Source organism: Cygnus olor, chromosome 1 (genome assembly GCF_009769625.2).
Source record: "Cygnus olor isolate bCygOlo1 chromosome 1, bCygOlo1.pri.v2, whole genome shotgun sequence".
Lineage (NCBI taxonomy): Eukaryota > Metazoa > Chordata > Aves > Anseriformes > Anatidae > Cygnus > Cygnus olor.
The window spans coordinates 180,471,212-180,496,854 of record NC_049169.1 but is presented as its reverse complement, the minus strand read 5'-3'; the positions used below and the strand labels follow the sequence as shown (position 1 = coordinate 180,496,854).

The following is a 25,643-nucleotide window of genomic DNA, read 5'->3' as shown; positions in this document are numbered from 1 at the left end:
CTGGCATCGCTGTACAGCTCTGGAGAGGCTGCCGTAGCTCATCTTGGTGATCTTGCGTGCTGTCCGAGGGTTTAGTTTCTGCTCTTAGTCTTGACAAAAAATGAAGCTAAGCTGAGTCTGTGAAATCCATTCTTCTGCATTAAAGAGCTGTTTAACTTTGGTGCTTGTTTATTGTTTTAGCATTCTGTATCTGAAAAAATCTTAATATGTTGCTTGGGAGCCCTTCACACTGAGGCTGGTAAAGTTGCTTTAAATTCATTTTGAAATGTCTGAACGGTGACAGAGTCAGAAATCTGGGGTCTGAAATTATTTGTCTATCTAACACATAATGAAATGAAACACTGAGGGGAGACTCTTAACAAACATGATTCAGTTTAGAGGGTTTCTTATACTTTACAGGCAAGGCGTGTTATGACACAATCTCCGTAGTCACTACTGTTTGTTTAGCAGATAATTGTTTGGAGACTGAAAAGCCTACTGTTCGTTGCGAAGATAATAGATTTGTTTTAGATATTATTGCTGTTTAATACACCTTTTCAAGGTTTTACTTCATTGGAGATTGAAATCTTGATATGCTTATAAGCAAAAGTGTTCAGATCATGCTGCATCACCTTCTTCCATTGCACTTTCTGTGATTGTACATCTAGACATAGCAAACAAGAAATACAGTCTAAAATTGGGAAAATGCCACTTCACACCTTTGAAATATAATAATGCTTTTAAGACACTCTAAATTTGTAAAGTTGTGTGTGTGGATACAGTCACAACTCCTGATTTTACTGCCTTCTTTTTTTAATTAGGGTTTTAGGTGCTCAGATATTCTAATTAAGCAAAGTAGAAATGTTAAATGGGTACTTTATCACCGAAAAGGCAGTGTTTTCTCTACTAATTCCTTAAGGGAGCTATGGCTAGACGGTTCTTTTTACTTCAGAAACTAGGCTAACAATGTGAGTGAGCAGGAAATACTGCAGGTGTCAGTGTGTAGGATGCATGCTACTTTACACACAAGGTGTAAATTCACGTAACAAGGGAACTTGAAAGTAAATTTAGCTGAAAATTAATCTTTCACTGGAAAATAATTTGTCTTCTGTGAGTCTAAACGTCAATGTCACCCAGATCTATGTGTATTGTAAATTTGTTAGAAAATTGCTACCCAAACTGCAAGTTTTAGTTCATTGAAATGTCATGGATTATCATAGTTCTGTCTGTGATTTGCAAGCTGCTAGGTTCTTACACCTGAAATACTGTTAATGCTGGTTGCAGCTATAAATGGCTTTATGAAAGCGATCTTATCTAAAGTTTTATTTTGAAAGGGCCCATTATATCGGCACCCTGTACTAATTAACATTGAATGTCATTATTTTTTGCTATTCCTTTATAGAACAAAAGAGATGAACATCTTTTGAAAAAACGGAATGTTCCCCAGGAAGAAAGTTTAGAAGATTCTGATGTTGATGCTGACTTCAAAGCAGTAAGTACCTTGATTCTGGAAGTTACTTTTAAAACTTTGGTGTCTCAAAACAATGTATTCTGTTTTTACTTTAACACTGGAAGTCTTGCAGTTATTTGAAAGGAAAATTATGAACTGATACACCGTTAAAATTAGTTTGATTGTATTAAAAGATGAAAATGACGGTGTAACTCAACAACAAAATTACTAAAACATTTTATTTTTCTTTTCAAGCAAAATGTAACACTAGAAGCTATACTGCAGGTATGTTATGTTTACTTATTTATTTTTAATTAGAATTTATTGTTCTGTGGATTTTTTTTAGTTTTTATTGTCATTTTTTTTAGAATGCCACAAGTGACAACCCAGTGATCCAGCTGAGTGCTGTCCAAGCTGCAAGGTAAAAATAAATAAAGACATAGAAATATACTTCCTACGCATTTTTTCATGATGAGTTACTTATTTTACTTTTGCATTTAATTTCACAGAAAACTCCTATCCAGTGACAGAAATCCACCTATTGATGACTTAATAAAATCAGGAATTTTACCAATTCTGGTAAAATGCCTAGAAAGAGATGATAAGTAAGTATACCTTTAAAGACGTTCACCTTTACTGAAAAACTGAAACCAAAACACTCTGGATATTGCAAATGGAACTGAGGGATCCACAGCACCACAAAATCTTACACAGTGGATCAGATTCCATGACAATAAACCCTTAATTCTCCAGGAGCATTTATCTGCCACTGAAATGTCACTTTCTTTTTTAGTGCTTGCTTGAGCATATCTAGCTGAAGGAAGATACTTTACTACATTTCTCATAGGTTTTGAATATTTCAGACTTTCCTGTTAACTGTTTTTAAGAAACATGTCTCAGACTTGGTGTGTGTATTTGTGAAGGCAGAGCGTATGCTTGGTTGTGAACAGGGCTGTTCTCTATACCAGAATACAGTTGTCATCTCTTTCATTAAGGTAATTAGCTTAAGTTTCTAGCTCCTTTCATTCATACTGCAAGGTGAGCTTCTTTCTGGCTCTGCACTGCTCCGTTATGTGATGGAACAAAACAGTAAGCATGCTTTGGGTTCTGATTATTCATTGGAAAACGAGTTTCAGTGAATGAGAATGTTGAGTGTGTAGTTGCGTGGATTTCAGGTCATGTCAGAAAACTGCTATATTCCACGAGCCCCTTAAGATAGATGGGGATTAATACATCCGAAGTAAATGTTTTAGGCTTTCTTTGGTCTGGGGCAGCCAAAAATGTATTTACAGTATTTCCATTTTCAGGGTTATTTCTGCAACCGCAAGGGCTAGAAACTTCAGAAAATGCAAACTGACATTTTGGGTATAATTTGATGGTTGCAAAACATGAAGTGTGAATAGCTTTCTAGTTTTTTTAACAAAACAATTACTAAGAAGGCAGCTGGCAATAACGTTCATATCAGGATAGCATTTTAAAATGGGTCACAAATGTCTATCTGCTCTAGAAGTAGATGGTTCAGTGCCGTGAAAATTCATTTAATTTGAATTTTATTTATAGTATTTGTATGGTTTATCTCTGTAAATGTTTAATAAGCCTTTTGAAACTGAACGTAGCATTTTCTTAAGCAGTCCTTTTAATAGTGATTGCTATATAATATTTAGTAGAGGTAAATTCTGCGGAGGCTTTATGTAACAGATCATTAAAGCTGATGTTCATGTTGTAACTGGAAGCTTATCCCAAGGCCACTCAGGTCCCAAGGGGAAGAAAAATTCATTGTGTGCTTGAGGACCAACACAGAACTAGAATGTTAATGCGTTTGATCCTAGAACATAAGGCTTATAGATAGCTGCCTACAGGTACTATTTGTTTTTACAAATCCTTATTTACACCTCGTGGGCCTTCATCTCCATTTCTTTCGCAATCCCATCCCCAGTAATACTTTAAAATGCCTTGGAAACTAATGCACAAGAAAAGCTTAAGGGAAACAGGTGGCATGGCTGTATATAAAACATAATGATGAAGACACCAAAAAAGCACAGGAATGAAAAAGAGTCACCTTAAATTAAACACTCTCTGTTCCTCCTGAAGCTAGACACCTTGCTATTATTGCAACCACTGTAAGCTGTAAAGTCTTTTATAGCTTTTACAACTTTTAACCTTTAACATTTGCTTGAACAAGTTTTCATGCAAACTGTTTTACTATACTTCTGGTGGCATAGACAACAGCAGCTGATAGACACCATATTGGATTGGACGTTCCCCCAGCTTTTATAGTATTCGTAACTAATTTTATCTGCATTTAGTAAGTTGGTTGTAGTACAGGTATGATGCTGTCTTTCAATACTGATTCTAGATCTTTACCCTGTCTGTGATGGAGCAGAAAAATGCCTTTGTCCCAGTGTACCTGCTTGTACTTCATCTCGGATGTGATGTTAGAAGGGCCACAAGTGTATATTATTAGTTATGGTCAGCCATGGTTAATTTATTGAGAACTGCTAATGGCAGTAAGACGGTTGCACTTCTTCACTAAGTATGCCTTTGGGTCAGTTGGATGTGAAGAGGTGTCTGTTACCCATTAGAGAGGCATAATTAAATTTTATGGTGATGTGTACTTGAAATCTTTCATACTGGAGATAATTAGTTAATTAGAGTAGCGGTCAGCTTCACTAGCTGGTGTGTGCTTCAACAAGTATTACTGTTTGTTTTTCTTTTATTTCTTTTAGTTTTTACTAATATGAAGTTGGAATGATTGGCAGTTTAAAAAAAGGCATAGAATGTAAAGTTAATATTTTTCTCTCATCTCTGTTCTTCTGAAATGTCCAGCCTTAGAGTATTTTGGAAAAACTTTTAGTTTGGTGGCACTGCTTAAATGTAGAGTCTGAGAGTGCATGCAGCTATTCATGCTGAAGTCATCCATAAAATAGTCTGAAGATTGTTTCAAGTTATTACTGTAAAATTATTTCATTACAGCCCTTCATTACAATTTGAAGCTGCATGGGCATTGACTAACATAGCATCAGGCACTTCTGCACAAACTCAAGCTGTTGTACAGTCTAGTAAGTATTAAAATTTGTTTATTGGGGGGTTGTGGATATTTTGGGTAAAAGGCAAAAAGGGGGTTTTTGGATAACATACCACTTGTTATCAAAACTATTAAAATTATAAAATTGTATATATCGGTCTTTCTCGAAAGTTTCTAGTTTTGTTCTTAAAGGTTGGTCTGTTTGTCAGTAACGATTAATATTAAGGATCACGGAACTGAATCTCCCTTTAAAGAAGATAGAGAACACAGATGATACGAGTTTGACAAGAACGTTAGTCCTTTCTAATTCTGGAGTTGATTATTGAAATCATGTACCGTTAACTCCCCTTCAGCTAAACCTTACATTAGAAAGTAATTCTTTCTACCTCAAGGGTATGTTCATAAATCTTACTAAAGTTGTTAAATACACAGTTATGTAAGATTGCCCATTTAAACACACAGTTAAGAAAATTACCGTCCTTTCCTTTGACCATATGATTCATCTCTCCTGTACACACTGTGTTTGTTGTGCTGGCTTCGATTCTTATTTAACCAGCCACTGACACTTCCATTATGAAGAGACAGAAAATTAGAGCTAATTGAAGATAATTTATGTGTGCTGATTTCAATCAATCTGTTCTTATTTTTCTGGATTTTATATGTAGCTTTTGTGTATCAACATGCTTATCTTCAAACAATCACCTCTATGCTAAATGCAATGTTTTGTCATTAAATGGGAGGCTGTAGCTAAGTAATTATTTAATAAATTGCCTTAGTTTATTCATAGTCAGTGTTTTTATGTAGGAAAATGGTGACTTGGTTATTTGATTTTTTTATTTTTATAAATATTTGAACCTGTCTTTCAAATCAAAATGCATTTTTTTATGTTTGGCTTATAAAATATCTCACTAACACTTAGATTCTGTATAGTTACTATATTGGAGCAATAGAGTAAGAATGCTCATTAAAATGAGCATTGGGTAAAAATCCAAAGCCTTTAAAAATTGTAAAAATCTTGAAATTGTTTAAAAAAAATAATTAAATGATTTGGGCACTTCTGCTTTAATCTAAATACATCTTTAATCTAATTCTGCTTTACAGATGTCTATCTTTGAAAATGTACTCCCAAGTTTTCATCCTTCCCAGCTTGTTAATCGGTTAAGCATTTTTTTTCATCCTTTTTCAAGTTGCAATGTTATCATCTTTGGGTGAATGAATCCAAATGAAAAGGCTACTTACAGTATTTGCTTTGCAGAAAAAAGAGTGTGGAAATAAGATCTTAATGTGAAAATTAAAATTAAAATCAGAATGAAAAAATGCATGTGTACAGTTAAAAGCCTTGCTGTTAGATGCAGAATTACTCGAAGTTCAGGCTGGGATTTGTCCTGCCCAAAATCTGTTCAGCTAATGCTTGAAAAGAAGCAAGTGTGATAAAACGATCTGCAGAAGCAAAAAACATTTCCTAAGTTTTGCTTCTGAAGAGAAAATGGGCAGAAGTTTAGTCTGGCCACCTTGTACTGGGAGGTGACTAGGGCCTCTGAACTCTGCTCTATTTTTGATAAGGGACAGTTTGAGGAAACGAAGTGATAGACCCGTTCAGAGGAGGCTGCTCCAGCCGAAATCCAAAAGAAGAAGGCTTCCTGCAATCCAGAGGGACAGATGGCAGTTGGAGGGCCTAGCAAGAGAGGGAAAGTCCTGTACTCACAGAATAGATCTGGCACGAACCAATTTGGAGCAGAAGCAATTAATTTTTTGAGAGCAGTAGATGAGATAACGTGCAACTCACGCTTTCTGAGACTGTCCTGCTTGAGAGCTGATATGAAATAGTTTCGTTCCTGCTTTTGAAAGCATACCAGGATTGCAGTCTAATATAAACTGCATACTTGACCCTCGTCTCTCTGAAATATGTTGAATACATGTATGGCTGAAATGTGATCTCAGTAAACGCTGGGAAAAGGAGGCTTGAATATTCCTCTTGAGCTAACGGAAGTAGGACGATTGTGACAAGAAAAGAAAGTGTTCTTAAGCAACGTTATATTGCTTTCCCTCCCAGCTTGTCAGTTGTAGGCTATTGCTGAATTACTCGTTCAGGCTGGGGAGGGAAATTTAGGTTCTCTTTATTCTTCATCACTCTCTCTCTATTTTTTTTTCCAGGAAAATAACAGCATGTTTTGGCTCCTTATTGCATCTTAAATTATCAACAGAATATTGATTCATAGCTGCTCACAAATTGTGTTGCAATTCTGTAAAATTTCTGAAGCTATTTTGGTTTTTATGGTATCTAAAGAAAAAATACTCTTTTCTTCCAGAGTATAAAAATTGATGTATTTTACTTTACTTAGAAAGGCTATAGGATGAGTATGATAATACATAGATTTATAAAACTGTTGTAAGAATTCCCATCTTTCAAGGAATACGGATTGTCTGAGGGGAAATAGCACATGGGAGTAGCTTAGATCTCTTAAATGTATTTATTTCATCAAAGACTGAAATCTAAAATCAGTAGCACTTCCTTAATCTGGTATGTTGCCTGTGTTATATAAGAACAAATAAAAACTCGTCTTAGTACTGTATGGCAGATGGATGCAAGTCTTCACTGCATGTGGAAACTAACTATAGCCACCTCTTGGGAGGAAAGCTATTTTCTTAAAGTCAAGATTTGAAGCACATTTGCATGAGTAGGCATGTCTTTCTGCTAGGTATGTATTGCTGTCTTGGATAAGTGGAAAATCTGAATCACCAGGACATTAAACCTAGCACCTACAGATCTGTGGCTCTTATATAGCACTTTGAGAAAGATGGGGAAATGTTTAAATGTGGGGAGCAGTGTTGTTTAATAGTTGCTTGTTCTTGAGTCTATTTTTCCCCTCTCCAGATTTTTATAGAAATGTTTAACTGAAATTTTATATGCTGTTCATAAGAGAAATCTATATCTTAGTATAAGGTGTGGTAGAGAAAGTTTAACATGGATCAGTAAACTTATTATGCATGTTATGTTCCAATAAAAACAAATCCAATCCTTTCGTTCTATAGATGCAGTACCCCTCTTTTTGAGACTACTTCATTCACCACACCAGAATGTCTGTGAGCAGGCTGTCTGGGCTCTTGGAAATATTATAGGTAACTGTTGTTCTTACAATGGTTGGAATTCAGGGAGTGTTTCATTTTAGAATTTGACTTTTGAACATTGGCATTATCATGTGAGACTATGTTTCCTCTGAATTCTGTGGCTTAATACAATTTTTCATGTGGAAAGAATTACATCTGTACATGCAATTTTTTTCTAAAGAATAGTGCCACTTGCTACACAAAATGTTAACAGGATAAATTCTGTGTCTCCTAAAATATACATACATATCTGTACGTATGTATATTTAATTGAACACGAACTTTTAGTAGTGAACTATTGGTGAGGAAACATAGAATTTCAGTATCCCGACATGTCATTGCATACATTTCAAGATTTTCCATTTTTAATGTAATTTCTTTTACAACAATTTTCATTTCTGTAGGTGATGGTCCTCAGTGTAGAGATTATGTCATATCACTGGGAGTTGTCAAACCTCTTCTGTCCTTCATCAATCCCTCCATTCCCATCACCTTCCTTCGGAACGTCACATGGGTCATTGTAAATCTCTGCAGGAATAAGGACCCCCCACCGCCTATGGAGACAGTTCAGGAGGTAAATAAAGAATTACAAGAGAGATAATTTTTTATACTCTGGGCTAGAAGCTAGATATTTCACATTGTCATACTATGAATTTATGTATATCTTTTGCCACTGTCTTCTGTCGCTTATCAGTTGTTAAATGAAGTAATTTGACCAATTTGGTGCTTCTTACTGAGATTATAACAAAGCTACTCATAACATCTGAAACTGAAGATTGTCTGATTATCCATATATTAGAATGGACGCAACAAAAATTAACACTCTAGAAAGTGTTAACGTACTCAGCATTTAATATTTTTATCAAAAAAGACTACAAACAGGGTTCTGTATATATTCTGTATATAGGATTATTCAAACGCAATTTTCAGTAAGAGGAAATACATATATTGAATGTAGTGTAGTTTGTGTTTTGATTAGTTTTGAACATGCAGTCATTGTCAAGTCCTCACTTGAGAAGCATCTGCAAATCTTTTTAAACTGGTGAACAAATACAGTGTTTAGAGTAGGCGCATCTAGTAAAGTTATTTGACTAGAACTACAGTTGTAAGTAGAGCTCTTCATTTTAAGATAAATTCCAAAGCCCAGGTACGGCTTTTGAAGCTGTGTGAAGATTGGAAGTGTAAGATTGGTAGTGAGTAAACTCCAATGTATTCTCCAAAACGAAGCAGAAACTCTTAGAAGTAAGAATTTACCAAATTAAAAAAAAACAAAACAAAACACTGTTTTAAGCAGTCTTGCCATTACTCAGTTATATACTTTCTCCGTACATGAATACAAAAATATATATTTTTATTTCAATCCAAAGAGGGTTTTATGTAAATAGTTTTTACTATGTTTTTCAGTAACTTTAGGCTTTCATAAATAGCAGGGAGATGTCTTATTTATGGTGTTTTTATGTTTTCTCTCAAAGTCTAGTCTGCTCTCTGTGTGTCTTTGAAATAAATTACTTCCTTGTATTTTTACAAATTTTAAATAAAATATATTTTTATACATACTTTGGGGGAGGGAATGAGCAGTTGCTGGGAAATACATGTGTAATGTACTAATGCAGTCTCAAACATTAGTCTCGAGTCTCAAGTTTTGTGACTGCACTACTTGGATTCGTGTTTACACAGCAAATTTTATTCTACTCTAATGACTGATGAACTTCTTTTCAGATTTTGCCAGCATTGTGTGTTCTCATTTACCATACAGATATAAATGTAAGTAATTTCTAAAGTTCTAGATATTTAGATCATTTTCTCTAAGAGAAAATGCTATAAGATTCTGTTGGTGGTTAACTTGTTTTTGTGTGTTAATTTTCATATACTTAAGCAGTAAATGGGCAATTAGATGCTAAGATTAATATAACTAGCCATTCAGAGCATGAAAAATGAAGTGCAAGCACCACTCCTAAAATATCTTTTCTAAAAGGCTTATATTTACGTTAGAAATTACATTTTAAGAAATACTATTTTGCAGAATTGAGCACTGAAAATTTAGAATTGTGATCTTTACTATTGACTTGACTTAATTCTGCCCCAATTTGTAATTTTGCATAGCTGATATATAATACATGTGTGCAAAGATATGTATAATTCTATATATTAGTTGAATCAAGTACTGTAATTATATGGGTAATTCAGATTTTTACAACCTGTTGGGTGCCTGAATTTGCAACCTGTTTAACTAAAGAAATCACATACAAAAATATATTTAAGTAAATATCAATCAGCTATTGTTCTGTGGCACCTTCAACAACTTCTCTTCAGATTTTTAATGCTAAACCTTCAGTACTTCCCACATTCCTGAGCCATGGTTTTACATACATTCTCGAAGTAATGTCCTAGAGAGCTGGACTTACCTCCTGAGGTCTTAACATTATGACTTCAGGAACCAAGATCTGTATAACTAAGGGTTACTGAGCTGCTTTTCTACTCCTCCTCCTGTCAGGATTTGTAATGTCTTGGGCTCTTGCTCCCTGTAGTGACCTCCAAATTAGGGAAGCAAAAATTGAACCTTTGCAGTGGGTCTGGGGGTAAGACGTAAGGTTGGTGGAGATGTCTTAGGTTATCTATTTCCACAACGAGGCAGTGGTGTTTCTGCTGCTTTTTTAATGGTGTAGTGGGCATGGCTCCACAAGTATTTGCCAACAGTTTAATTTGGGATTTTGCCAGAGTTTTCCCAGTGTAATATGAGTGGGAGACAGCACATGGTGACTTTGCAATTCGTGATTTGGACAAACCTGAATGGAAACTCGTAGTAAAACCAAAATACATCTAACCTATAGGCTTTTTCTTTTTTCCTGCCAAATTTGAAAGCTTTTTGCAAGCAATGATTGTGTGAGAGCTTCTTAAATTAGATACGAGACTACGTGATGCCAGGTTTTGACTGATCTCAATTAGGGTGCCCATCTTTTTGATCCCGAGAGTCAGGTGCTAGTTTGGAGGTACCACTGTGGTCCCAGCCTCTGAGTACTGGAGCAGCAAACCTATCTTTGGAGATGAGTCAGTGATGCAGGTAGGTCAGCCAACAGTACTGTGAGCACTTCTGGCGGCTGCTGCTCTCGTCACCAACAGGGCTGTGGGGCAGCAAACTGGTGAGGCACCATCTCTCACTGCTTCTGCTGCGATACCGGCTCCACTGCAGCACGTTCTGCTGTCCCTGTGGCGTTAGTGGGTGAGGGCAGCAGCAGGCTGTGTCAGGAGAGTGTTAGGTCTGTGCTGTCTGGTCCCTGGAGAAGGGGGGAAGCAGCCTGTGGGTCAGGAGTTTAAAGTCCTTCCCACATCTCCAGTACTATTTAGCTGTCCTAATAGCTGGAAATTTTGTATGGGTATCTCTTTAAAAGTAGAATTCAGGTGCCTTTATGGAAATAGCAGATGAGGTTTCTTTTGGTTGAGTTGTCAGGGAGGGGAAGCTGGCTCCCAAGTTGCTATTTGGGTGCAAGTTGTGCCGTTCCCATTTGAAGCTCCCTTAAACCTCAGTGAGCTGGGCCACTGGCTCCTTTTTGCTTACCATGGAGCACTCAGCCTAGGCACAAGCTCTGCCTACAAAGCCTTTCAAACACAAGTTCAGACCATCTGATCTCAGAACATAATTAAGATGCTTAGATTTGGAGCCTGTTGCTCTAAGCTCATCTAGGTAAACCGGGTGAGAGCCACATTCAAAAGGTGTTTTAGTACACAGAATATAAAAGGTGCCTTAGCATGCAGAATATAGAGGGAGAATAGGCTAACTCTGCTCTTAATTTAGGCACTTCACTTAAGTGCAATGAATTCAGGCCTTAGTCTTCATTAATATTACAGAGAGCAACTGCTTTGCTTTGGTTTGCAGTGGACATTTACTTAGAAATGCAGAGATCCAGATACCTCAACAGATGACGCCCTCAGTGGGGTCCAGATTTCTCTTCCTGCAGTTCCTAACATCATCTCTAAGTGATGGGATATTACCACTCTTTCTGCTAGCTTTGTTTCTGCTTCAAAAACTACCTTTAAAATAACTGTAACTTTTGTACCTTTCCTTTTTTTTTTTTTGAGGGCTCTCAAATCATCCTTATCAAGTCATCAGTGACGTAGTCGTTACTTTCTTTAAGATACTAAGAGTGCCCTGCATGATAGTCATTCCTTTGTGTTTTTTCCCTTTGCTTGAACAGTTGCCACCTTACAATAGCTGTTACTCCTTTAGCTGGTGTAAGAAATTCTTTTCTTTGCTGTGGATTTTAATCTCGATATGAAGGCCAAAGAGGATACGTTGAGGATAGTTTGCAGTTTAACTTCAAAACTGCACTATGGATCAGAAATGTTAAAGTGTATATAGATGGATTACATACCATGGGAATTTAGGTATTCTGTAATCAGAAGATAGCACATCTAACAGATTAGGGCAGGGTCAGGAGGCTGGCTCAGTATTGTCTTCAGAAAGTTACTAGCATAGTTACTTACCTGAGCTGATCATCAATCTGTGAAACGCAAACCAAGCCAAAAAATTTACTTTTGTCAGGTGATGTGTGCTGTAATTTTATGCACCAAAATGTGGTGTTTAATTGAAAAAAAAAAAAAAAAAAAGAGGACATAGAAATTATTTTCATGGTACAAATGACCCCAGTTATCATAGGTGTACCTAATAATCTAAAATTCTACAAATCAGTTTGCATTATAGTATTTGTGTTTTTCCTGTAACGGAGTTGCATGCTCCTTTTTTACCCAGATGTGTGGAATGTTGATCGCTAAATTAAGACTCGGTTATACGGATCTTGCTATTCAATCTATAAACCATGTTCTTTCCAACTTGTAGATTCTTGTGGACACCGTTTGGGCTCTGTCCTACTTAACAGACGGTGGTAATGAACAGATACAAATGGTGATTGATTCAGGAGTTGTACCTTTCCTAGTTCCCCTTCTGAGTCATCAGGAGGTTAAAGTTCAAGTAAGTCTGCTTCAGTGTCTTTGAATAGTCTTTTGTAACCTATTTGCTTTAAAAAATGTGCTTCTGAGTATTTATTAGTGGTGTTCTGAGACGAGCATTTATAGCTACATTTGTTGTAGGTAAACTGAACAAAATGTTACCTACACTAAGGAAAAAAGATAATTTAAAATTACATTGAAGCTGTTTTGAGATTTCTTTGATTTTGTTAGTGACAGGTTAAACATTAACTTCCGTTGCGTGATTACCAGGGGTGCATTCCTTTTGTGCTCCTAAAATACTTAATGACAATAGGTTTTACATTTTCCAAATTATATATACTCTTTTTTTCTGTTGCCACATGTATGGTTGCAGCATCTGAATACCTCATGGAAATCAGCTATGTTTTTGAGACTTGCTGAATGTTAAAATATTTGCAGATTCTTAGTCCTTTTAGTAGAGTAAATTTCTGGTTATCTACAAAAGGTAGGGTAACTGACCTTGTTTGATTAATTTCAAAAACGAAGGGAAACTTAAAGTTAGTTAATATGTCCTTGATTTTTATAAACTAACCATTGGAATGTGGAAGGGTTTTTTTTTCTATGTCTGTGCATTTATCATGTTTGTTTAGTTTGGACTTTGGATGAGACTTGGCTGTCTTGAAATTTGTCAGGCCAGTTCATTTGATGAAAACAAGTCCCTCCAGTATTCTGTCACTTATAAAGCACTAAATAACTAATACATAAGAGTATAACGTACATTTTTGAAAGTCAAGTAAGAGTCAATAAGAATAAAAGTAGTCTTTTTTTTTTTAATACTGCAGTGGAGACCTGAATCGAAAAGTAAGCAATATTAGCAGACATAGTCAAGACCTAGATACATTTATTGTAAGTCAGATCAGATACACAATGAATTATTTTATTGTTTTAATACCCTTTTACTTTCTAGTCTTCACACTTTTGGAGTTGGGCTGCAGTGCATCTATTGAGTAAAATTCTGTGGTACGTGTTTCTGTTCTGGTGAAACAGCACCCCTTTTTAGAGTGTAGCTGGCAGGCTGAAGTGCTAAATTGCGTTTTGCAAAGTGTTTTTGTAGAGACATTTTAAAATGATCTTTGTTTTAGCATAAGTAACAGCAACGTCTTTAACATGCAATTTTTTTTTTCCTTCCCACTTTGGATATTCAGACAGCAGCACTGAGAGCAGTAGGCAACATAGTAACTGGTACTGATGAACAGACACAAGTTGTTCTCAATTGTGATGTTTTGTCTTACTTCCCAAACCTCCTGACGCATCCAAAAGAGAAGATAAACAAGGTATATTATGATCTGCTTCTTCCTAACTTAATCTTGTTGTTTAAAGTGTAGAACAGTAGTCTGTAGCACGTTACAGAAGAATTTCTTATACCTGTTATCTCTGGGATGTCAGCAATTCTGTATAAAGATGCAGCAGCCTTTGAGGCTGGTGCTTCATTAGGGCTGAAGCCAACCAGGCATACTGGGGATCTGTGCGTTGGTGTTGATGCCCAGTGCTTTTTGGGAGGACTGATGGTTTTTGCTTTTAAGTGTGATACGTTTTTTTCAGTTTGCTTACACAGTGAGTAATTGCTGAACTTGCGTTAGGGTTTTTCGTATGTAAGGATTGTTACTTTGGGTTGAGTCCAGTGAGATGGGTGAGATTGATCCAGTTTTTCCACTCAGCAAAATTAAAGAGGCTTGATGAAATAACACGTTTTTTATAGCGGAGTTCTTTCTCTTCTGTTGTCAGTCCTCACTTTCAAGGGAGTAGGGAATACCCCTGCCCTTTTTTGAAAACTATCCCTGGGTTTCCTCTCCTTCCTTCTGGCAGAGGGAACTTTGCTTCTGCAGAGGACTGGGTGGTATAGGGAGAGTTAGAGGAAAGAATGTGATCGATGGTCTCTTTTCCAGAGCTGTATTTGATGATGTTTTTTGTTAATAATTTTTGTTAATCATCATGCCATCTTTCCCTGCAGAGATGGGACTGGTTGAGGAGGAAGTTTTTTCTTTTCTCTCGCCTTTTGTTTATCTTACACGATTTCCCTATTTTAGCATACCACTGAGGGGAAATCTGTTAGTGAGGAATCTATGTCTTCAGGGCCTGGCAACTGCCAAGAGCACTGAAGAAGTTAATCTTTGACAGTTCAAACAGCTATGATTTGTTTCTGCCTGCCCTTCTAGCACTCAGGAAAGAACAAGAAATGCCAAGATTCAGTGCTTTTGAATGCCAAGAAATGAACTATTATTGTATAAGGGGAGTGTATAAACACCTTTGAGTTTTTTAATAAATGTTGTGAGGAGCAAATAAAAGTCAGATATACGTCCCTGGAAAATGGAACCCATTGTTTTCTGCAGTACTTTGTAATTGGCTCTTTGATGGCTTATTAAAGTCTGGTTTTAGTAAAGATAAGAGCTTTTTTAAGATGTTCTCAATTGTCTTGACAAGTATCCCCCATTGTAGCCATGAATTTGTTGCTGCCATTAGATGTTATCTATCCTGAGGAGCCACCTGAAAGCGATAACTGCTGAGTAAGGTCTGAGGACTGAGAGTCCTGTCCTGTCTGATAATTAATGGGAAAACTCGAATGAGCTTTGTAAGCTCTACTTCATGTTTCAGGAACAAAATCGGAGCTGGAAGCACAGAAAGCTACTGCTGAGCTGTCAGGTCAAATATTACAGAAGTCCCTTTTTATATGGGGTTTTACTGATTTTCTTTGCAAAACTGATTAAAAGTTTAAAACGTGGCTGTGGTTCCAGCAGCGCAAAGTGGATGTAAGGTTTAAGTCAGTATCACTCCCAGTGAATGGAAACACTCCTTGTGTAAGTAATAATCTGACCCAGTGAATTAATCATATCAGTTTTGTATTGATCCCCTGCATGTTTGGCTTTCACAGTGCAATAAAGGTTGTGTGCTGGAAGTGCTAGTGGGGAGGAAACCCGGAGGCTCTGTTTAGAGATTGGTCATTGTATGAGTTGAAGTTTTGAGGTTGTTTTGTTAGGTTTGTTTTTTTTATCTGTTGACTGTTTTTGAAAAGTGCTTTGCTTTTTTATTTTTTCCATTTTTAGGAAGCAGTTTGGTTCCTTTCCAATATCACAGCAGGAAACCAACAACAAGTTCAGGCTGTAATAGATGCTGGTCTAATCCCTATGATCATACACCAGCTGGCTAAGGTCAGTCAAACTATCAGCTATGCAAGTTGTCATCCTCTTTTTATAAACCTGACATGAAGAGTCGGTGATTTTTAATAATAAGCTTGACAGATGTTTCCATGTGGATTTTAATGAGCTATTAATTTTATTCTTCAGGGGGACTTTGGAACACAAAAGGAAGCTGCTTGGGCAATTAGCAATTTGACAATAAGTGGGAGAAAAGATCAGGTATGTGTAGTAGGATTTCAAATTGTCCCGAAAACATTGTACGTGCAGCCATTTGTAAGAAGCAAAATGTTCAAAGCATTTTGGATGCTTTGTTCAAAGGCTTTTTTTCCTATTATTTAGGTAGAATACCTTGTACAGCAGAACGTAATCCCGCCATTCTGCAACCTACTCTCGGTAAAGGATTCTCAAGTGGTACAGGTGGTGCTGGATGGTCTGAAAAACATCCTGATAATGGCTGGCGATGAGGCCAGCTCAATAGCTGAAATTATAGAAGAGTGTGGAGGTAAGTGCTTTTTAGGCTTTTTAAAAAATTAATTTACTGAATTTTATTCTGTCTTCTGGCTGTTGTTGATGTTTAGTACAGCATTTTTGTGACCGTGGGCTATTTAAATAAGCAAGCGAGACTTTTGCAATGAGAAAAATGACACACTTTCCTGTTTAGCTTGTTTTGGGGATGGTCATGTTGGAGGCAGTCAGTGGAGGAGCTTTCTGTAGCTTAGGTATTTCTAGACTTAAATGAGAATTGTACTTCTTTTCATTTGGCTGTTGCATGTAGTTGGTTGTGTGGTAAAACACAATTCTTGCGTTAATTACTGCTTTGGAAGCAGATGTGAGGATCATAATTCCATTAAGACCAAAACAGGATGAGGAGTCAGGCTTTTGGATATTGCAATCTTATTATTTACTTAGTATTAACTAAGTATTGCAAACTTAGTATTAACAAGCTACAAGCCTCCCTATTTTCTTCAAGGTTTCCTTGTTTTTTCCCAGTTTGGGAGTACAATTTTAATTGATATAGTAGAGTAAGGTAGCACTAAATGGATGTTTAAGAACTTAGTGTATTGAAAACTTTTCCCTTGTGTATACCACATCCAGTTTGAAAATGGGACTATAGTTTTAAGCTGCTCTTAGCATGAGACTTTGTTGCCTTATTGTTTAAAAATTGTATGCAACTCACAAATAATGCCACTTCCTTATTCATATATGCAGAAGGCACAATGACTGGGACAAAAGCTACATATTAGACAGCAGAAGTCTTAAAAAATAATTTAAAAATGAAAAAACAAACACAAAAGTACAGAGAATTTTATCTAAAAAGAGAGAAAATTCCCTTATCCTGTGTTCATAAAATGGGATATTCCATGGCATGCAAAGGTTCACAAACTATTTTTTTTTAAGTCTTGGAGACAAAGATAGCTATTGTGTAGATAATACTTGGAAACTGAGCTGCATCTTTTTTATTATGTTTCTTTAGTAATCTCTCATGATTTTTCTTGTTTTCTTTTTTTTTTCAAAGTAGTTAGTAACTCACTTTAGATTAAACTTAAAATTCTTCTCCTTTTTCTTTTATCCAGGGTTAGAGAAAATTGAAGCCTTGCAACAGCATGAGAATGAAGACATTTATAAACTAGCATTTGAAATCATAGATCAGTATTTCTCTGGTGATGATGTAAGTATGCTAAGGATTGAAAAGCATATGTGCTGTGCTGTTACTGTTATCGTAGTAAGTGCCTTGTCACTGTTGCTCAGTTCCAGTTGTGATAATAGGTTGGCCGGGAGGTCAATTTTCCTGTTCCTTTTTCAGTTCACCTTCCCTTAATTGAAAGTCTTTGAAGAGTTTCTCAATATCAAGAACTTCTGTAACAACATTATGATGAGTGATCTCGTTTTACTTAAACAAATTGATTGATGCTGACCTAATGTTATATTGACATGTACATTGACATGTAATTACTTGTGATTAGAGTCAAAACAGTTCTCTGGCTCTCCTGCTTTGCTTTCTCATACATCAGTCTTAGGAGTGGCGGAGCAGATCCTTAATTTCAGATAGATTACTGTATTTCAGCTCTGTAATTGCTCAGTCTGGATTCTGCATTGAAGAGAGTCATTAAAACCAGAAAACTCTCTGCAGCTGATTGAGCTAGACCATCAGATATTTTCTTGCATCCCGAGTAGACATTTTGACAGTTTGGTTTCCAGCTCTTCCTGCTGCTGGCTGCTTGTGAGTGCCTCAGAAACACTTCAGCAAATAATTTGAGGAGGAATAATGGTTGCCTTTTCTAGGCCTTGTAGGGTGTTTGCACTTCTGCAGCCTGGCAGTACTGTGTCTTCGGTTCTTTTGGCTAACAAGCCTCATAAATTGAACTCTTCAGATATCAGCTCTAATTTTATGACTTCCTAATTTTCCATTTATGGTCCCATCGTGCAGCTGTGAGGTTAGTCACCAAAAGTTAAGATCTGTGAAAAGTTTCCTATGCTTTTAATGATTCTGTGGGCAGTGTCTAATAATCTCCATAATGGCTCTGAGACTTCCGTAGTTAACTGAAGAGCACAGTCTGGTTGGTGTGGGTGGAAAAATACCCCTGTTGAGGTTAGTACTCCCTTTTGTGCATTTACTTTTTACATAAACTGATGTGATTTAGTCTGTGCCTAATTGGCTGAATTTACCTCCTTTACTTGGGAGCGAGACTTTACTTCAAATTATTGCTTATACTGGTAGCACGTGTTCTGGAGTTTCTGAAACTTACTAGGAATTGTAGAAATTCCATAATTGGCAGATTGGAACTAAAACACAGCAACAAACAAATTTTGAGACAGTAACTGTAAGTGGCAAAATGAACCCTTGTCAGTTTAGTACCAATGCAAACAAACAAGAAAAAAAAAAAACTGAAACGAAATCCAAATTGCCCGAAGGAGAGAAGAGAGTGGTTATGTTTGCCTCCTTGGTAGTGTTAAGCTTGACTGCCCAGGAGTATTCCTGCCTTCTGTCACTTCAGGAGCTTCTGAGTTTCTGTGTTCTCATAAGATGTTGCTGGTCACTAGATATTCACCCCTTCATTGTTAATCCCAAATGCTCCTTTGCTGAGTGAGCCCTGTAAAGTGCACAGGCAGTTGGCAGGTACTTTAGGACCAGCACTGATAGCTTCCTGACTTTTGTTTATTTCATAAAAGATATGAGAACTTCTTTAACATTACTTTGTAGTACCCCTCCAGAAGGCAGAAGTGCTAATTTATCAACTCACAAACATTTGCAAAGCATTCTGAAACCAGATTCGATCTTCATTCGGTAGTGACATGCCCTAGTCTTCCTCCTGCGAATTGTTGCTGTCCCCAGATGCCTTAATCCCTCCTTCCAATTTAGCTGTTAAGTCACCCAAAGTAAAAAGAAACATAAAGACTTGAGGTGTGTCAGTTCAGGAGTCTGCACTACTCCAATGACAGACCTCAGAAACCTCTTTAGACCCCACAAGGGCTCTTGTATGTGCTTCCAAAATGACACGCAGTTTGAACCAGCGTGTGACTGCTATGGCCTGTTTTGTAGGGACGGTGTGTTCCGAGCACGGGTGCAGCTGGTGATTTGGAGGAGGATGGGTAGGGGTTGAAGTTGTGCAGGTTGAGGGTACTGCCAGTGGTACTTCTGGTTTCTAGAGGCAGTTATGGCAGTGAACGCTTAAATCCTCACAGCTCTGAGGAAGTTGGATAAAGTTGGATGCAGATGCCTTGCATTCTATATTCATAAAGTATTTTTGGTTTAAAAATATTTCAGATTGCCCTTACGGGAATTACATAAAACTGCTCTGAAATGAGTTAGTCTAAATCCTTCAGATCCTAATAGGAGATGCCAATTATTCTTTAAGCTTTATACAAGACTTTCGATCAGCTGCTAATAAAAATTTTCATGTTGCAATAAATGGGAGAAAGTACAAAACTAATTTTGGAATTTACATCTAGTGATCAGCCAACTGAAGAAGTGCTGGAAATTGGCATTGAAAATTAAATTGCACAGTTAAAATAGCAACAGCTTTGACTGAGCAGCAACCCAGTCTCTAGCCATGTTGATTTTCTGTTCCCCCAATGGTATTAGAACAGAGTTGATGTGTTGATCTTTTTAAACAAAGCTGAGGAATTGAATTGAAAAAACTAATCTAATTTTATTGCAATAATGCTTAATAAATAGATGAAGGTTTGTGAATCTCGCTTACGTGTACTGGATTGTGCTGGGAATTGGCCTCTGATGCACTTTTGTTGCTTTATTTCACAGATCGATGAAGATCCCAGTCTCATTCCTGAAGCCACTCAAGGAGGTACTTACAATTTCGACCCAACGGCCAACCTTCAAACAAAAGAATTTAATTTTTAAGTTCAAAAAAGTGCAGCTTCTCTGTCCCACACCAGTATGAAGCACCACCAGATGGCTACCAAGTGAAGAAACAAAAGGCTCCAAGACACACATGCCTCTTCGTTTTGATGCTTCTAAAGCAAGCCATGTATCGGTCACTTTGCAGTTGCCAAACATCACTATCACATGGACTGTAAATGCATATGCATGATCTCTTAAACTGTTTCAGAATTCTTTTTAACAGTCCCAACTACCTTTTTTTGCCTTTTTCCTGGTGCCACATGCTGACAACCGCAATCTGCAGTTTTGTTAAGAATATTCCATAGTGGTGGCACATTGGCTTTCCACGGAAAAGTAGCTTCTTTGGAAAATGGTGCGCTGTGGATCAAGACACTTTGGTATGATGCGTACATTTTGGAAGACTTTACAGGGGCCCAGTTTGCTCTGAGCCTCCATCATCCTCCTCCACAAACATATTTTCATATACTTTATGTGGAAGAATAGATTAAAAAATGCAAGCCAATTGAATTTCATTGGTGAAACTGAAATAAAAGTAACTTAAAAAAAAAAAACACTTGGCAATTGATTAAACACTTAAGTTTAAAGCAAACAAAAAAACTACTTCATCTATCAGTAATTGATGTGTGTTCATTAACTGCCTCAGAAACCAGGGTTGGAGAAAGAACTGTAGATTTGGACTGGTAAAGCTTTGCCATTATACCTAATTTTTGAGAACAGCGAGCCCTATTTGACCACTCACTTCAGCCTGTGTGTTCCTGCTGTTTTGAAGTAATCAAATGCTGTGCATGGTATTTTACCTGAGCTACAAACCTGTTATGGACTTGAACTTCTGTTTAAGCTGAAAGCAAGAATCCCAGACTGTAGAAAAAAAAAAAAAATCTGTCCAAAAATGTATTAGTTAAAAAAGAATCTTGCTTTCAACTTTCAGTAGTCAATATATTTTGTTTTAAATTGATAATTGGATATGGTTGATTTATATTGGGTTTAAACTGTGGAGCTTTCATGTTTACTGTAATTTAGTCTTAAACTATTTTTTACTTAGTAACCAGTGCTTATGATGATGTGGTTGGCAACAAACCAGCAACTACTTAGAAGCGTCATAAAAGCTTCATTCTTGGAGTATTGGAAGAGTAATTCAGAAATTAGTCTCAAATCTTATTCACATGATTACAAAAGATGCAAACTGGTTGATGTGTGAGGCTGGATGGAAGCTGCCATGATTCAGCATAAACCCGATGTGCAGCGCACATTAAATAACTTTACGTAAGGTATGTGAGGTCATTGCTTTTGGAAAATCGCCTGACCCAGTCATTTTCAAAGGGATTTTGGTATTGCTGGAGCGGAGATCGATACTTGTGAAATTCTGTAAGCTATCACACAAACTGGTTTTGTTGCTGTTGTTTACTGGGTGTAATTTCCCAATGCATTGATGTGAAGGGATAGAAAAATCTAAACTAATTTAGTTATTGGATGTGGGTTGTATTTACTGTGATGAAGATAAGGACAGATGCCATCAGAGCTTTGTGGATCAGCTGTTTTTCCACTGATGAACAACGCATAGCAGGTGTGCATTCATTAAATATATATCTGCCAAGGTGGAGCCACTTTAAAGAGCGAGTTGTCTTGTATCTTAACTTGATACAAGCGTATGTTTAAACTGCAAGATTTTTACTTGCTAGATAATCTGTTTTAATATAGTGGTTTGGCCTCTGATTATTTATAGGTTTTATAAATTTTAGAATCAATTTCTCTTTAAGGTGGCTCAGATTTTTCAACTCTTGTGCACATAAAATTGAGTTGAAGTTCATTGTGCCTTTTTTCTTTTCCCAAAAGTTGAGTTGAAGCTTCATATGGTAACTGCATCCTATTCACACACTATAGTCTAAGATCTTGAAACTGTGTGGTGTTCGCTAAAAAACTAAACAATAAAAAGTCAAAGTTAGGTAAGGTCACAAAGTTCTTGTGAAATTAGAGTTCCAGCAGGTGTTATTGTGAACAAATATTTCCCCTTCTAACTCAATTTAGTTTCCCTATATGCCATATAGAATGACGGTTACCCTGTTCAGCCTGCACTCACTACTATCCTACAGGTTATATACAAATTGATACTAAAACAACAGTTTTCCACTACTGTGAAGATTTGATCTTTTTCTTGCACTCAATGCATTACATTAAAAGTGAACATCGGAGAACTGAGGTAAAGCAAGACAAAGCGTTTGCTCAGTTCTTTCTGTTGTGACCTTATCAGCTTTTGATTGGGATTGCACCATTTCATAGTTAATAAAGGAAACAAAGTATATTGCTGCACTTTTACGTTTTCAGAACAGTGTTTAAAATTGCATTGTTTTTATTATTTTTTTAAACTATCAGTTAAAATAGACTAAAACGTTCTTTCAAAGAGGCATCTAAATGTGTTCCTAATTTTGTATATGGGCTTAGGTTTTGTAACCAATAAAAGCTGCTATCAAATACTATAAAAAATTCAAGAACTTATTTTGAAAATTATGAAACTGCTTAGTCTTCACAGATCTCGACTTAGGGGTTTTTGTCTTTGACTAGATATTAGTTAGCAGAACTCCGCATCAAAGTTTGACATATGTTACAAGAATGAATAAAGTAAGCTAACGCAGTGATCTCTGAAATGTTGGGTACTGTTCTACTACGGAGTTTTATATTTTTTTTAGGGAAGTGTTTCCCAAACGTGTATGGGAGGCGATGGTAAGTGGGCTGCAGTCGGTCTGCACAACTATATATGAAAGAGTGACTTCCGCTAAAGGTGTGGAGGTGCACCACAGCACCAGGGAGCTCCAGAAACGTGTTTTCCAGGTCCCAGTGCTGGGCTCTAACTGCTGATACCACACTAGTTTTATAATCAGGTGGGCACTGCTCCTTGGTCTTCAGCAAGACCAGCCTTAGGCAGGAGGCTGACGTCCCCATGGCTCTCCATAGCCGGGATGGATGGCAGCGTCCCTGACCTCGACAGACAAGGGACCCCTTTGGGGTTCCGCTCAGGTGGGCTGGAGATTGGATCTGCATTGCCCAGCAGATAATGTTCCAGCAGGTCCTACCTCGACGGCTTGGAAGATGCTACACTGGAATAAAGAATGCCTTACTTTAGGAGACATTTTGGAAAGAATAAAACCTGGAGGATATCTTGATGTCCCTCATACTTTTTAAAATATAAGCCCTTCCATTTTGTTCGCTTGATCTGCTAAAGCAGAAATGAGAAGATCCACAGACAGGCAAATTAAAAAAATAAAATAAAATCCATCCCTAAATACGACCCATTTTGTTATTCTAATCTGATAGTTAATGCCCTCTGGATTTTGAGCGTGATTCAAATTGTTCTTTTCTACCAAAGCAGCCTAGTTGTGTTGTGTTCCTTCTGGTTGGTTGCATAAAAAAATGCTCCCTTTCGTGTCACAATTATGCTTCATTTCATACATATGTAGGACAACAAATTACTGCAAACCATTAGGAAGCAATTTTCAAGAAGAAAAAGGGGGAAAAAAAGTAGAAAACTGGGCTCCAACAGGCAAGGTTTTGTCACAATGGCCACCGTCCATCCCCGCTGTCCCTGTGCGTGTTGCCGTCCGCGGGAGCTGCTCAGATCCATCTCAGCATTGTCCCTGTAAGCTGCTCGTGGAAGTGGCCTCCTGTTAAGATGAGAAGTCAGGAACTGGAGCAGCTGGGACCAAACGCTTCCATTTTAACAGTTCTGGCTTAACATTGGTGCTGTGCTGTCTGCAGAATTGGTAGCAGGCAGCTCTGGGCTGTGCTGCTGGGCTGGGCCTGGAGATCTCCAGCACCTTCCTTCTCAGATGGGTTCATGCTAAATCCTTCCTGAGCAGCGTACAGGTTGATAGAGGAACGTAGGGTGGGTTTTTCTCCTACTTGAGCTTAAAAAAAAATGTTAGGGACATTACAGCATTATATATCATTCCTAAGAATATCATGATTCTTGGATCCCTGTGTTTTAAACTGAAGGAAGGTTAGTCTTTACAGCTCTCTGCCTTCATCTGGCAGCCCAGATGATCCCCATATAAATTACCCGTGTGTGAAGAAGTGAGGTGTTGTAAATATATGTATTACATATATTATGGTGTTGTAAATAAGGGATTAAGTCCTTCTGTTCTCATTGCCAGGGCTGGCCCTAGCTTACGGGAGAAATGACCACAGTGAGGTCTGGCCCCGTCCCTGTCACCGTGAAATAGAGTATTCGAAATTAGTTCTCTGGGAACAGCCTCTGCGCCCTTGGGTTTGTTGTTTTGAGCATGGCAGCACGCAGGACATCTCAGCGCATGAAGTGTGCGTTGGGGGAGTCCTTGGAGGGCTTGTCAAATTCTCAAGTTTACGTCAAGCACCTCCAAAGTTTCCCCAAAAATGTGTAGTTTCATCAAAAAAAAAAAAAAAGAAGTGGCCTTCCAGTTCTTGCATCCCTCAGCCCCTGTAATCTCCACGTGCCATGGCCCCGCTGAAATGCTTAACCCCTTGCTGAGAAGCTGCTGCCAAACCAACGTGGTTTCAGGTTGTACCTCACTGACAGCAGCACGAACCCAAACGTCCGCGTGCGCTAAGCTTTGCAGGGGTATCAGTACCCGGGAAGGAGTTTTTAGGAGAACTCAGCCCCAGGTCTGTGCTAGTATTATAAAAACTGATGGAAAGGGGAGAAATCTGCTTGCAGTTTTCACGCTTTTAGGTCTATTTGGTATTTTAGTCAACTTCTGAGCTCTTGAAATACTCCAGGAGTTCTACTCACTTAACCAGTTGCATTTTTTATGATAATTTAAAGGAAAAATAAGAAAGCTATTTAGCACTTAATGATGGGAGAGAAAAATCTGAAAATGTGAATCCTACAGGCTTCAAAACTGAAGGTTATTAAATTCTGGGATTCTTTTTGGCATAAACCTGTGGATTGCTTCCCATGCTCACAGGTGCAGGAATCTCGCCAAGTGTTTTCAGAGCCCTCGAGCCCCTTGGTTTGTTTCTGTCGGTTGTTGCTCTTACCCCAGACCCAACCACCTACTCAAGGACAGCTGCTGCAAGCGTGACAATGTCAGGGTTGAGGATCTGGGGGCTTTTTTTTTGTCTCCCCTCAGGCAACTGGTAACTTAGGTGAAAAGCTGCCCATTTGAGGCACTGCACAGGGTGGTGCTGAGCTTTGGCTACCACCACCAGCAGAAGTCTGGTGGTAAAAGCCAAGTCAAGAGTTTGGAGCTTCCTCTGGGACTCCTGACCGAGGGAAGCCTCCTGGTGGCATCTCCATACACGTTTGAGGGACCACCTGTGTCCGTGACACACGCTCCCCCATGGGACAGCCTCTACTTGGGACACTTGCTGATAATATCCTTGGTCTGGAGCTCCCCGTGGTGCAACGCAGGGCCCCAGCACGAAGGGCCACCACCTTATAAAGAGCCCGGGAGCTTACCTGAAGGTTCGTCAGCCTTACTACGACTTTGCAGGGATCATCATGCTTATCAGCACAGATTCAGGGGAACATTTCCGGCTTTACAGCACTGCCAGCTCTGCTGGAAAATGTCTTTTTCACCAGCTGGGTAAAGAACAAACTCCCACAAGAGCCATGTCCTACCCCATTGCCTTCTT

General features: G+C 37.8%; 1 protein-coding gene across 2 annotated transcripts in view; it reads left to right on the top strand.

Moving 5' to 3' along the window:
• Positions 1-22,511, top strand: part of KPNA3 (karyopherin subunit alpha 3) — a 52,920-nt gene extending 30,409 nt beyond the window's left edge. For both annotated transcript variants that reach the window (XM_040542459.1, XM_040542466.1), the window contains 15 exons: positions 1,382-1,471; positions 1,685-1,714; positions 1,798-1,850; positions 1,939-2,034; positions 4,403-4,488; positions 7,488-7,574; positions 7,967-8,136; positions 9,282-9,326; positions 12,397-12,528; positions 13,691-13,819; positions 15,587-15,691; positions 15,827-15,898; positions 16,019-16,181; positions 17,254-17,348; positions 19,941-22,511. In XM_040542459.1, the coding sequence (XP_040398393.1) occupies positions 1,382-1,471; positions 1,685-1,714; positions 1,798-1,850; positions 1,939-2,034; positions 4,403-4,488; positions 7,488-7,574; positions 7,967-8,136; positions 9,282-9,326; positions 12,397-12,528; positions 13,691-13,819; positions 15,587-15,691; positions 15,827-15,898; positions 16,019-16,181; positions 17,254-17,348; positions 19,941-20,039 (1,452 nt within the window). In that variant the 3' untranslated portion in view covers positions 20,040-22,511. The remainder of the gene's footprint in view (positions 1-1,381; positions 1,472-1,684; positions 1,715-1,797; positions 1,851-1,938; positions 2,035-4,402; positions 4,489-7,487; positions 7,575-7,966; positions 8,137-9,281; positions 9,327-12,396; positions 12,529-13,690; positions 13,820-15,586; positions 15,692-15,826; positions 15,899-16,018; positions 16,182-17,253; positions 17,349-19,940) is intronic.
• Positions 22,512-25,643: the final 3,132 nt, after the last annotated feature.